The sequence below is a fragment of the Octopus bimaculoides genome, chromosome 6 (genome assembly GCF_046866305.1).
Source record: "Octopus bimaculoides isolate indiv1 chromosome 6, ASM4686630v1, whole genome shotgun sequence".
Taxonomy (NCBI): domain Eukaryota; kingdom Metazoa; phylum Mollusca; class Cephalopoda; order Octopoda; family Octopodidae; genus Octopus; species Octopus bimaculoides.
Genome location: NC_142933.1, coordinates 106,803,125 through 106,817,381, shown reverse-complemented (window position 1 = coordinate 106,817,381; position 14,257 = coordinate 106,803,125). Strand labels below are relative to the sequence as shown.

The 14,257-nt window shown below is 38.9% G+C and overlaps 1 protein-coding gene and 1 long non-coding RNA gene across 4 annotated transcripts in view; one reads left to right on the top strand and one right to left on the bottom strand.

Annotated features, from left to right (window-relative positions):
• Positions 1 to 14,257, bottom strand: part of LOC106882360 (clathrin heavy chain) — a 150,829-nt gene that overhangs the window by 14,189 nt on the left and 122,383 nt on the right. The window contains exons 6-8 of the mRNA XM_052968621.2: positions 8,496 to 8,660; positions 4,320 to 4,436; positions 305 to 478 (exon numbers count right to left, since the gene is read on the bottom strand). Coding sequence (XP_052824581.1) covers positions 305 to 478; positions 4,320 to 4,436; positions 8,496 to 8,660 — 456 coding nt within the window. The remainder of the gene's footprint in view (positions 1 to 304; positions 479 to 4,319; positions 4,437 to 8,495; positions 8,661 to 14,257) is intronic.
• The window catches only part of LOC149135357 (uncharacterized), an 86,532-nt gene that overhangs the window by 72,180 nt on the left and 95 nt on the right, over positions 1 to 14,257 (top strand). For 2 of the 3 annotated variants that reach the window (XR_016242382.1, XR_016242380.1), the window contains one exon: positions 13,847 to 14,257. This exon is cut by the window's right edge and continues 95 nt beyond it. This is a non-coding gene — a long non-coding RNA (uncharacterized LOC149135357). Of the gene's footprint in view, positions 1 to 854; positions 995 to 13,846 lie in introns of all 3 variants that reach the window. The other variant, XR_016242383.1, reaches the window with a different exon arrangement.

The following is a 14,257-nucleotide window of genomic DNA, read 5'->3' as shown; positions in this document are numbered from 1 at the left end:
TAAACATGTCCATGAGTGTTAGACAGGTGGAATTTGAAAAGGTGCTCAGAGCTAATGTTAGTAAGATGGTTAATAATTTTATAGGCGTCTGCCAGATGTCGGAGTTTCAATGTATCCATACCCAGGGGAGTAAGGCATTCAGAATATGGCAAATGCCTGATGGAGGGTTTTCTCTTGGTTGCACGTCACTGAACGGTTTCCAGACAATTAATATCCTGGGCAAGATAGGGCCCAACCAACCAACCAACAAATCAATGAACAAAAGCGAATGGAAAAAGAAGAAAGAAAGAAATGTTAACTTTACCCTTCCTGTCCGCGTGACCCCCAAGATTCCTTGAGAGATGCTGTTGAGCGTCGAAGTGAAGACAATGTCAATTGATACTCTGGTGACACAAAGACAAGCTGCAGTTTCCATGTCGCACAGGTAGAGGTAACCATATTTGGTCACCATGTAGAGAAGGCCATATTCTTCACTGACCTGAAGCAAACATTTTGTACATTTTTATTAGGTTTCTAAGCATCATAATGTGTGTGTGAATAAAAATTGAAGTAAAACAGTATGGAAAAAAGGAAAATAGCCAAAACGAAATCTTTCCAAACTGCAGTGCACCTCAGCACTGTACACAATAAGCTCATTATTATCATGTAAAGGCAGTGTGCTGGCAGAATCCTTAGTATAACGGGCGAAATGCTTAGCGGTCGATGTCAACTTATCCTTTCAGAGTCGAATATCAAGTACCAGTGAAACACTGGAGTTAGTGTAATCAACTAGATCCTTGCCACCAAAATTTCAGGCCTTGTGGCTTTAGTAGAAAGGATTATTATTATTATTATTATTATTTCTATTTTTGAAGGTCATCAGTGGAGTAGGGACAATGCTGTGGCCTTACTGGATGCTGTCTCTGGTGTGTAGTAAACTGTGAAGACAAGACAACCATATTACTGAGCAGACAGTCATTAGAAGCCTTTCATTACCATCGAGCAGTGCCAGAAGGTAAGCAAGCCTAGAAATACAAATAGGAGTGGCTGTGTGGTAGGTAGCTTGCTTACCAACCACAAGGTTCTGGGTTCAGTCCCACTGCGTGGCACCTTGGACAAATATCTTCTACTATAGCCTCGGGCCGACCAAAGCCTTGTGAGTGGATTTGGTAGACGGAAACTGGAAGAAGCCCATCGTATATATGTACATATGTATGTGTGTGCATATGTTTGTCCCGCCGGCATCGCTTGACAACTGATGCTGGTGTGTTTACATCCCCGTAACATTAGCGGTTCGGCAAAAGAGTCCGATAGAATAAGTACGAGGCTTCCAAAGAATAAGTCCTGGGGTCGATTTGCTCGACTAAAGGCGGTGCTCCAGCATGGCCACAGGCAAATAACTGAAACAAGTAAAAGTGTACCCTTCACAATACAAATAAGGAAAAATATACGTAACACAATAAAAATAAATATATTAATTAACTCCAAGGTGTTAGGAGAACGTCTCTGGGGTTTTTTTTTGCTTAACTTTATTGGTAAGGGGAGATAACTTTTCTAAATACAATTTCCAAAACCAGTTAAAACTCTTTTTTATCCTAACAACTCGGTCTGTGCCGTTGAAACCGCATTGTAAAGAAGAAAAATACTGTTTTTAAATGTGTAAAAGTTAACATTTTATTATTTATAAATAAGTAAAGAATCTGAATTGCAGAAATATCATAATTATTTGTGGGGGATGGGAACCTACGCTTCGATTTGACCTTGAACAATTCTTTATGTGAGCCAAAAAGTGAACCTCTACATGGTTATTCAGCTTGCTAGATATAGCAACCAAATTTCTCTCAAGTCATAGCCTACAATATTAGAAAACGATGGACATACAGTACCCATGTTCGTGCCACATAAAAAGCACCCCTGTGCTGATGCCATGTGAAATGCACCTGTGCTGGTGCCACATAAAAAACACCCAGTACACTTTGTAAAGTGGTTGGTATTAGGAAGGGAAGAAACTCTGCCAAATCTAACAAGTGGAGCCGAGTGTAACTCCCCTGTTTGCCAGCTCCCATCAAGCCATCGAACCCACGCCAATAAGGAAAATGGGCATTAAATAATGATGATGATGTTCGTGATAATAAGCTATGGAAACTAGGTAGTTAGCCTTATTAGTCCTAAGACTGAAGAAAAACAACTACACACACACACAATAATGTACATATTCATTCTAAATAAGTCCTGGAAGGTCTGTATGTGGATAGACTAATCCGTGTTGTAGTTTGTTTACAGAGAACAATTTCTCCTTTCAGACAATATAGACTTAGATTACACTCGATCCACTGAAGTAAGGGATCGTTGAGAGACAAAGCTACCCCAGGGTTCTTGGGTTCTTGTTTATGGAGATCAGCAAATAAATTATTCGCTTGTGTCAGCCCGTTCAATAAGATATTGTTACGTGCACAGAGAGAACGAAAATCAAAACAAGATACTTTTGCGAACCTTTTGTGATTAATAAAGAAAATGTTATTATTATTATTATAAGGCCCCAAGCTGACAGAAACGCTAGCACACTGGGTGAAATGCTTAGCGGTATTTCGTCTGTCTTTATGTTCTGTGTTCAAATTCCGCCGAGGTCGACTTTGCCTTTCATCCTTTCGGGGTCGATAAATTAAGTATCAGTTGCGTACTGGGTTCGATCTAATCGACTAGCCCGCCCCCTTTCAGGTTTTGTACGTAGAGTAGGAAAGATTATTATTATTATTATATTTACTATTACTACTACTACTACTACTACTACCACCACCACTACCATTGGTAAGCTGGCAGAATCATTAGCACATAGGGCAAAGTGACCTTGCTCCTGTCGCTTTATGCTCAGAGTTCAAATTCTGCCAAAGTCGACTTTTCCTTTCATTTTTTTTTTTTTGGTGGGTGGGGGGCAATAAAATAGGTACTACTTGTGCGATCAACCTCCTCCTCAAAGAGTATATAATTTCTTCCCGCTCTTTTACATAGAAAGTCGTATTTATTATTTTTAGTGCTTCCCTCGTCTAAGGGAGACAACTCTTTTAAGACTATTTCTTAACGCTTCAAAATTTGGCCGTTTTCCTTTTACATAAGTTTTTTAGACTTTAAGCCAATCCAATCTGGTAGCGACTTTAAAACTAAGCAGACTAAAAGAAGTTTAGCGATCGGCAATCTATAATTGAAATAAAAAGACTTAAGTAGGTCTTGGTTCGGTTTACATTGGGATTAGTAACTCATTTACTCTATCATTAACTAATACAGCCTTCACGCTATATCTTTTACTATCAATGGTTATCACACCAATAAGTTATTCCCACTGTAAGCTCTTGATTTGTGTTGGGAAGCCTGTCATTTGGAAGTGAAACGCTATATTCTTGGGAAATATTCACTCTATCTAGGCATTGGTTTAACACTCCCTATTTTCATGGTCAAATGAGTTGGGTGAATGTTATTGTTTGTTCCTTCTTGAGCCATGCCTGGCTCATAAGGGCCGGTGCCCCGGTTTCGTTGGCGTATAGGTTTCCCACCTGGACGGGATGACGGTCCATCACAGGTGAGTGGCTAGATGCAGGAGGAAATAGCAAGGGAAAGTTGTGGCAAAAGAATCAGCAGATGTTTGCCATTACCTTCTGCCGGAGTCGCGTGCAGCTTAGGTGTTTCGCTCATAAACACACACATCACTCGGTCTGAGATTTGAACCCACAATCCATCAATCATGAGTCCACTGCTCTAACGACTAGGCCATGTGCCTCCACACAACACATTAGCCTTTAACAAGATTTGAACTCATGACTATATATGGTCACTAGTGTATAGTGACTTGAATTAACAGATACTGTTTCATTAATAAAAAAATAACGAGCTGCTGGCATAAAAGTGAACAGAAATAAATAACTGGTCCTCAGTAGTATAGTGGTAAATATTCTTGCCTGTCATGTGAGAGATTAGGGTTAGATTCCCTGCTAGGGAGGCAATGTTCATTGTCAGATAGCAGTGCCCCAGCATGGCCACAGCATTTGGGCTGGAATACAAAAAGGAATAAATAATCCTTTCTATTATAGGCACAAAGTCTGAGATTTTGGGGGAGGGAGCCAATTGATTAGATCGACCTCAGTACACAACTGGGACTTAATTTATTAGCCTCGAAAGGATGAAAGGCAAAGTTGACCTCAGCGGAATTTGAACTCAGAATGTACAGACGAACTAAATGTTACTAAGCATTTTGTCCGCCATGCTAACGATTCTGACAGCTTGCTGCCTTGACAAAAAGGAAAAGAAAAAAAAAAGTGGAATAAATAAATGTAAGACCATTTGCATACCTGTATGGAGATAGGGAAGTCGTAACGTTCTGTATCATCTGTAAACTGAATTTCTGTGTAACTGTTCCGAGGAGCAAAATTGCCATGTTTGTAAGGTCCCAGCTCTATTATGTGGATCTGGAGAAGAAGAAATACAAAGGAAAAGAGAAAAAAAAAAAAAAAAATCAAATATAAGAAATTACAAAGAAATAAAATGAGTGAAAAAAAAAACAAAAACATGAGCATGGCTGAGTGGTTAAAGAGCTTGCTTTGTAACCACATGGTTTCAGGTTCAGTCCCATTGTGCAGCATTTTGAGTAAGCATCTTCTACTATAGCCCTAGGGCCAACCAATGCCTTATGAGTGAACTATGAGGAAGCTTTAGGGCTTGTAATTCATTCTGCCCTGCCAAGTATTTCCCCACACCCTCTGCCCCTAATTTTGTTGTAAACAACCAGTTAGCTCCATCCTGGCCAAAACCTTCTCATTACCCCCTCACTTCTCTTCTCACAGATCATCTCCTCCTTTGCCTTCAGACAGTTCTTTCCTCTGCCATACCCCCATCTTATCACCTCACCTCATATACCTGCAATCATTCTCAACACCTCCCCATATCCACCACCATGACCCACTCACTGCAGACACCCTTATCTACCCTCCTCACTGTCACATCTCCCTCTCCACTGCTTCTACACCTTGCACATCATCCCCACTAACTTCTGATCTACCCCCATCTCCCTGAACTCACTTCTTTCTTTCTCACCTTACCCCTTCTTCATCCAGATATTTCCCTTCCCTGATCCACTGACCATAACCCCTTTTTTGGCGCCCCCCCCACCACTACTTCCATCTTCTCCCCAGCTATCACTGTCCATCCTTATATAACGTGGGGTAGCCACATATCCCCTCCGTAGTAAGGTACCTGTGCTTGCTACTCTATCATACCTTAGCTTCTCAGCATCTGGCGTAAAGCCCCTCCCTAACCCTAAAACTACTCTCCCACCACCGCCCAGGCATCCGGCCATAGAAAACATGCTGGGGTTGACACTGGGGCTCAGCACAGCACTGTGACTCACCTGATCCTGTCAAACCAGCCAACCCATGCCAGCATCAAAAACAGATGTTAAATGATGATGAGGATGGTGATGATGTGTTTGAGAATTGGTGTTGGTTTGTTCATATCCCTGTAACCTAGCAATTCAAGGAAAGAGACTTAAAAGATAAGTACAGGGTCAATTTGTTCAACTAAACCCTTCGAGGAGGTGCCCCAGCATGGCCACAGCCCATTGGCGGAAACGAGTAAAAAAGAAATTTTTAAACGATATACAGAGATAAAAATATTACATTTTTAATTAAAATGTAATTTTAATTTAGCACAATTTTCTCAAAGCAATGTAGTTTTAAATGATTAGCATTTCTAGAAATACTAGAGTCAAAATTAGTTAAATAATGCTTAGGTTGATCATTATAACTCGGTAATTAACTCTCATTATCTTAACCTTTGGTGTGGATTAAGTAGGAACAATTTGAGATGTTTAATTAGCAAAACTGTCAGTTTAAAGTGGGAAATTAGTTGAAAACATTTAAAGTTAGAACATTGCAAATGTTGTTCTTAATTTTGGTATTTTCTTTTCTGTCCTTTAATTTTTTGCTCTTTGAAACTTTGAGCTGATTTATGCTGTAGTTCTTGGTATTCACCATTTTTTTCTAAGAGGAACGATAGACACAGCAGAGGTTGTCTAACAAGTACTTGAACATGTGTTGCTAGAACTAGTTTCATTTCTAATAGACATAGTATGACAAGAATTTAAACAAAATGTAGCTGCCATAGATAAATACATTTCATTATAATTAATTAACTGATTAATTAATTATCGTTATTATTATTATTATTATTGTTATTGTTTTAAATTTTGGCACAAAGCTTGCAAGTTTGGGGAAGGGGTTATGTTCATTACATTGACCCCAATGCCTGACTGTGGAGGTATTTAGCTTACTGGTTAAGGTGTTGGACTCATGATCGTAAGATTGTGGTTTCAATTCCTGGACCGGGCGACACATTGTGTCATTGAGCAAGACACTTTATTTCTGGTTGCTCCAGTCCGTTCAGCTGGCAAAATGGACTAATCCTGCGACGGGTCGGTGTCCCGTCCATGTGAGGAATATATACACCATGGAAACTGGCTCTCATGAGCCTAGCGTAGCTTGAAAAGGAAACATTTCTGCTTCCCCAATGCGTGACTGGTACTCATTTTATGTCCCCATAACTTTGCAGTTTGGTGAAAGAGACTGACATAATAAATACCAGGCTTAAGAACAGAAATAAATACTGGCATCAATTTGTTCAGCTAAAACAGCTCCTCAAGGCAGTGCCCCAGTATGGCCGTAGTCTAATGACTGAAACATGTAAAAGATAAAAGACGGTTTATTCACGATTTGGTCAGCTGTCTGATTTGGTGATCAATCACTGCAGTTCTTAAGTGGTTTGTGTATATTGAAGTATGTCTATAAGTATATTTAGAGTACCCACCAAACAGCATGAGAGAATGGCATCTGGTTAAATGATTGATGGAAGGAACTCAAATATTTCCTGTTTGTCTTGTTGACTTTGCCTGTAAACAATTGCGTAAATGTGTGTGCAACATGATAGATATACGACAAAACCATATTTATAAATGACATTATCTGATGCGATATTTTGAGGTAAATATATATCATCATCATCGTTTAACGTCCATTTTCCATGCTGGCATGGGTTGGATGGTTTGACTGGGGTCTGGCAAGCCAGGAGGCCGCACCAGGCTCCAGTCCAATATGGCACCATTAAATGTGTTTAATATTCTGTGCAAATCGACTTGCTTGTCATTACATTTACTCCTATATATAGACATAGTGTCACCTTACTGGCATATGTGCTGGTGGCACATAAAAAACACCCACTACACTCTCGGAGTGGTTGGTGTTAGGAAGGGCATCCAGCTGTAGAAACTTTACCAGATCAGATTGGAGCCTAGTGCAGCCTTCTGGCTCACCAGTCCTCAGTCAAACCGTGCAACCCATGCCAGCATGGAAATCGGACAGTAAACGATGATGATGATGATGATGATATATAAATTCCTTTTCTGTAAAGCATAGCTGGAAAAAAAAATCAATCAATATAAGCCCCCCCCCCTCCCAAAACACACACACACCCTACACACCACATCCTCAAGTCTAGACAGCTCAGGAAACAGCTACGATAATATTTATGTTAAATAAAACAAAAACTATACTTCTGACAGAGTTAATATGTTTGAATATTTCTTCCTTTATTATCATTATTATTATTATTATTATTATTATTATTATCATGTTATGAAATCTTCCTCTTATACTTAACATTTGTGGCATATTTGTCCCTTAGTTTGTATTAAATACTGTTTGACAGTTCACGTGTAGGCCAAAAGTCACCACACACACAAGTATTGCAAACCTAATCCTGGAGTATCTGATAATGACTTAAATCTGAGACTGAAATATTACAGACTTGAATACAAAAGAATTATTTCTGTGTTGACATTTTCATTGATTCTATTTTCAGTTCCCGGCTATTGACCGTTATGTATCAGACGACGGGGCAAGTTGGCAAGAGTTATTACTGTGCCACACAAAATACCCAGCAGTATTTCTTCTGGTTCTTTATGCTCTGGGTTCAAACGCCACCAAGGGTGACTGACTTTGCCTTTCATCCATTGGTGCAGGGTGAATAAAATATGTGCCAGTAGAGCCCTGAGTGGGTGGGGGGTTTATGTAATCAACTTCTTGTGTCTAAATTAGAAAAAAGTTATTAAGTATAAAATAGCAGGTTATGGTGGAGTTTGCTTCCCAATCACATGGCTCTGGGTTCAGTTCCACTGTGTGACATCTTGGGCAGGAGTCTTCTAGTACGGTCCCAAGTTGACCAATGTCTTCTGAATGAATGTGGGAGACAGTTAAATGGAAGAAACCAGCCATATAGATCCACACACACACACACACACACACACACACACAACAAACTTGTGAACCGATCACACACACACACACTTGTTACTTGGTTTCCTTCTTTTTCTTTTTCTCTCTTTTCTTCCTTTTATTTCTTTCTTCCCAGTTTCTTCTGGCCGTGAAATGATGATGATGATGATGATGATTAAATTAAATGCTTTCTTGTCTACTTACTTTACCCTTGTCTTGTGTATCCCTGGAAGCCACACAAAACACTGTCGATGGCAAAGGGTTATCATCAAACCTGTAGTGTGTGAAGCACACGGCATGCGAGTTGATGCATTGTGTGATGTCTTCATCCACATTATACAACTGTGTCACTCCAGAGATGCGGTCCTCCTGCCAAAAGCAACAGACAAGCATTTTAAAAAACAAAAGGTCACTAAACCAAATGTGGAATCAAACAAAAACAAAAAGAAAAAAAGACGAAGAAAAAAGAAAAAAATTATTCTATGGTTGTGAGGTTAAGAAGTTTGCTTTCCAGCCACACAGTTCTGGGTTCAGTCCCACTGCATGGCACCTCGGGCAAGTGTCTTCTACTATAGTCCCAGGTTAACCAATGCCATGTGAGTGAAATTGGTAAAAAGAAACTGTGTGGAAGCCTGTTGTAGACAAATATGTGTATGTGTGTGTTTGGTTTTCTCCCCAACCACCACCACTTCCCAATGGTGTTGGTTTGTTTATGGCCTTGTAACTTAGTGGTCCAACAAAAGGGACTACCAGACTTAGAAGAATAGTACTGGGGTCAAACTGTTCAGCTAAAACCTTTCAAGGTGGTGCTCCAGCATGGTTGCAGTCCAATGACTGACACAAGTAAAAGGTAAAATGGTAAACAATATTTCCAACCTCCTGTAAATGAGATTTTCAGAGAAGACATTTTAAACAATTAAGTGTGTCTAATTATTTTGTTTACCTTCAACAATAATTAAACTAATGTGATGTCACTGTGAACCTTGTGTATTAACCCCTTGTAAAAGAATGCCAAAAGTCACAAAGGGGTTTCAATTTTGGCACTTTGTGTGCCATCCTTATATTTTGTCCAGCGGCGAGCTGGCAGAATCATTAGCACGCTGGGCAAAATGCTTAGCTGTATTTCGTCTGCCGTTACATTCTGAGTTCAAACTCTGCCGAAGTTGACTTTGCCTTTCATCTCTTCGGGGTCGATTAAATAAATACCAGCTACGCACTGGGATCGATGTAATCGACTTAAACCCTTTGTCTGTCCTTGTTTGTCCCCTCTATGTTTAGCTCCCTGTGGGCAATAAAAAAAATATATATTTTGTTCCAGCCTGGCAGCTGAAGTGTGCAATCTGTACAATAGTATTTACTGATCGTTTTTAACCCTTTCGTTACCAACCCGGCTGAAACCGGTTCTGGCTTTGTAGTACAAATGTCTTGTTTTCATAAGTTTTGAATTAAAATCTTCCACTAAACCTTAGTCACAATTTATGTTCCTAACACTAGCTTCATGATAACAGAGTTATTTTACTAAATTCTTTGTTATATTTAAAATTAATGGAAAGAAACACAGAACATCTCAATAGAAATATGGTAAGAAAAGGGTTAAAATATATAATAGAGAAACGATTCTTAACCCTTTTGATATCAACCCGGCTGAAACTACCTCTGGCTCTGTAGTACAAATGTCTTGTTTTCATAAGTTTTGAATTAAAATCTTCCACCAAACCATAGTCACAATTTATGCTCCTAACACCAGCTTAATGATAACTAAGTTATTTTACTAAATTGTTTGTTATATTTAAAATTAATTGAAAGAAATACAGAGCATCTCAAAAATAAATACAGTAACGAAAGAGCTAAGGAAGCTAAGAGTTCCAGTCAGTTGTCCTGCTTGGTATCTGGTAGTAGTAGTAGTAGTAGTAGTAGTAGTAGTAGTAGTAGTAGTAGTAGAGGTTTATGCCCTGTTACAGTGTGTCACTGCATCCACCATTTGTTGGTGATTCCCTGGGCTTGGTGGATGACACCCTTGTACACCTCAGGCGATAACTCTCCAACCCATGGGTCTGTTTTGGGTAGTCATTTCTGGTGAGGGTTTTACGACCCCAGTGCACAACTGGTACTTATTTTATCAACCTGTAAAGGATGGAAGGTAATGTCGACCCCGGTGGAATTTGAACTCAGAACATAAAATCAGAAGAGATTCCTCTCGGCATTTTGTCCAGCACAATAAGGATTCTACCAGGTCCATTGCCATGGAGAGTTATCATCATCATGATTTAACTCTGTTGTCCATGCTGGCATGGGTTGGACGGTTTAACTGGTGCTGGTAAGTTGGAAGGCTGCACCAGACTCCAGTCTGATTTGGCATGGTTTTCAATGGCTCGATGCCTTTGCTAAGTGTAATGGGTGCTCTTGTGTGCCATTTGCGTGATACCAGGGTGAATTTACATGCCTCTGGCATGGGTGCCAATTTATGTGACACCAGTATCTGCCACAGCTACGATATAATACTGAAAGTGTTGACAAAGCTACAAAATCTCAAAACATTGAGCCAATAAAGGAGTCCTGTAGGTGGTTGGTCAACCTTTTAGAAATGACAGCCAAATATCCCTCAAATAGCATCCTTGAAATTTAAAAAATGGAAGGTCATATGGCATTTTAGTTTAGTGTGGATTAGTCTAACCCTTAAACCTTCCTTCAAAAACTTTCATTTTATTTTTGCTCTTTTTAAAGGATTTTCAGCTTTCCGTTTTAAAGCAGCTGATATTCAGCATTTGCAACAAAAACAAAAAAATTCTAATTAAAAAAGCACTTTTTCTAATCAGAAACTGATTAGGGTTAATGAATGTATCAACAGCTGCAGTATCATTATTATTATTATTATTATTATTATTATTATGTTGTCTTTTTTCCCTTCTTTCTTCAAATTTTCTTCCATTTCTCGCCGAGTGTTTTCCGTACACCGAGGGCAGAGAAGCTCGTTGTATGCATTCCCAGTTTACACACACAAATTCACAGATAAAATATGTGTTTAAAAAAAAACTAATTAAATAAATAAATTCATGAATGGATGTTGTTTTCACAGCGATAATTCTCTTCTCAGTACACGAGTCATTCCAGTTAACACGATTTTTTGCACTTCCTGTAGAGATGGTAAGCCTGGTATCATTTTCAAATAGGTTTCAGTACCTTTTTTTTATCATTCCTAGAGATCCTACAATTACTGGTACGGTAGTCGCCTTGAGATGCCGAAACTGACCAATCAGTCTAAGAATATCTCAACCACAGATTTTCCGATGATTATGGTCCCTATCAGCATGTATGTATGCAATTGTGTGCTTTGACTGCAGCATTAGAGCATTTAGCTCTTATTTCTAGCAATGTAGGTGTTTGAAACACCCTCAGTCTCATTTAATAACAGTTATAGTTCTCCTTGTTGGTACGCATTTGCTTATTGCTGTCTAAATAAATCATATATATATATATATATAACGCACACACATATACAGGGTGTGTCAGATATTTGTGAAGAAACTTTAGTAGGCCTCAAATAGAAGATAACATCAGTAATATTTATTGCTGGTAGGACACCATATTTTAGTAAAGTTTTATTTGCTAACAGAATGTGGCAGTCCTACACAGGATGATGTTACTACTGTTTTGCCCAAGGAAAACATCTTTTCCAGCTGGCTACCGACACACAGTTTGTGACTGTATAGCACGAGCAAGAGAGTTTATCATTCCTATCTCTAGCTTTCGTGATACTCACAGGTGCAGGTTTCTGGGTGTGAGATAATTACAGGCCAGTGATAAGGGCTTATTCACTTTGCTCGTATTATAGACATTTTAAAGCCACACACAGTTACTGATCTCTATTTTGTTATGCAATCATAAAAGAGGTGCAGGAGTGGCTGTGTGTGATAAGTAGCTTGTTTACCAACCACATGGTTCCAGGTTCAGTCTCACTGCGTGGCACCTTGGGCAAGCGTCTTCTACTATAGCCTCAGGCTGACCAAATCTTTGTGAGTGGATTTGGTAGATGGAAACTGAAAGAAGCCTGTCATATATATATATATATATATATGTGTGTGTGTGTGTATGTGTGTTTGTATGTGTGTGTGTGTGTGTGTGTGTGTGTAAAAGCGTGTGGCTTAGTGGTTAGGGCATTCGGTTCACGATCGTAAGGTCATGAGTTCAATTCCCGGCGGCGCGTTGCGTCCTTGAGCAAGACACTTTATTACATGTTGCTCCAGTGCACTCAGCTGGCAAAAATGAGTGGTACCTGTAATTCAAAGGGTCAGCCTTGTCACACTATGTGTCATGCTGAATCACCCTGAGAACTAGGTTAAGGGTAGACGTGTCTGTGGAGTGCTCAGCCACTTGCACATTAATTTCATGAGCAAGCTGTTCCATTGATTGCACCAGCTGGGACACATACATACACACACACACACACACATATATATATATATATATATATATATATATATATATATATATATACATACACATATATGTATATATATATATATATATATACATATATATATATATATGTGTGTATATATGTGTGTGTGTGTGTGTGTGTGTATACATTTGTGTATCTGTTTGTCCCTGCCACCACCACTTGACAACTGAAGTTGGTGTGTTTACATCCCTGTTACTTAGCAGTTCAGCAAAAGTGACCGATACAATAAGTACTAGACTTACAAGGAATAAGTCCTGGGGTCAATTTGCTCGACTAAAGTCGGTGCTCCAGCATGGCCGCAGTCAAATGACTCAAACAATCAGAAGAATACCAGAATGACACCAAGTGCATTAAATGTTTCTAAGTCAATACTATGCCCTACTTTTTGTGTTTGTCGAGTGATTCAATCGCTTTTTAGTTCTCTCTATAGATTTTCTATAGACTTTAAGAGTCAGTGCTGAAAATTAATGACATTTGGTCTACAAATATGTCTACACAAACAATACAAACATTGTTTACATTAGACGTATTCATATACGAAACATCATAACTTTCAGTTCTTGCTCTAACTTGTATCGAAAATTTGTAGAGACAATCTTAAAACATCAGTAATATTCATTATGTGCATTATTTACATTTGACGGATATTTGTCTTGATCTTGTTTGTTGTTAACACAACGTTTCGGCTGATATACCCTCCAGCCTTCATCAGGTGTCTTGGGGAAATTTTTGAACCTGGACATATGGTGTAGTAGTTAAGAGCGCGAGCTACTAACCCCAAGATTCTAAGTTCGATTCCAGGCAGTGACCTGAACAACAACAACAGCAGCAGCAACAACAACAACAACAACAACAACAGCAACAGCAGCAACATTGGAAAAATACCTTAGGAATGAAAACCCAGATTCGAAATTTCCCCAAGACACCTGATGAAGGCTGGAGGGTATATCAGCTGAAACATTAACAATAAACAAGATGAGGATAAATATCCATCAAATATAAATAGTGTACATAATTCCTCATCTCTTAAATATAGAATATCAGTAATATTAATGGAATATACATTCAGGTTTTAACAATCTTGTTTCTCTTTCAGCATGAACAAGGCAAATTCCTATCTGATGCAGGAAACATTGCTAAGAACAGTTATCTGATAGGAATTGCACCACCCCATGGTACTTATGTACAAATAGAGGGATTGAGTTAAATGGATGCAGTACAGCACTGGTGAGAGGATACAAAAAGATGATACCCAAATCATTCAAAGGTTACAACCCTCAAATTCTTCAAGTCAATGAATGACATTTAAAAAAAAAATTAAAACAACAAATAAATAACACTGAAGTGAACTTTTGAACAGTTACTGTGTTTGATGGCATAAAGGATGCACCCCAGTTTCAGCAGAGCATAGTCAAGAAAAATGAGCTAAAGGAAGGTCCAACCTTGCATATAAGACTTGTGGTAATTTTCCTTTTGTTTGTAACAACTTTTAGGCAAAAAGGGGCAC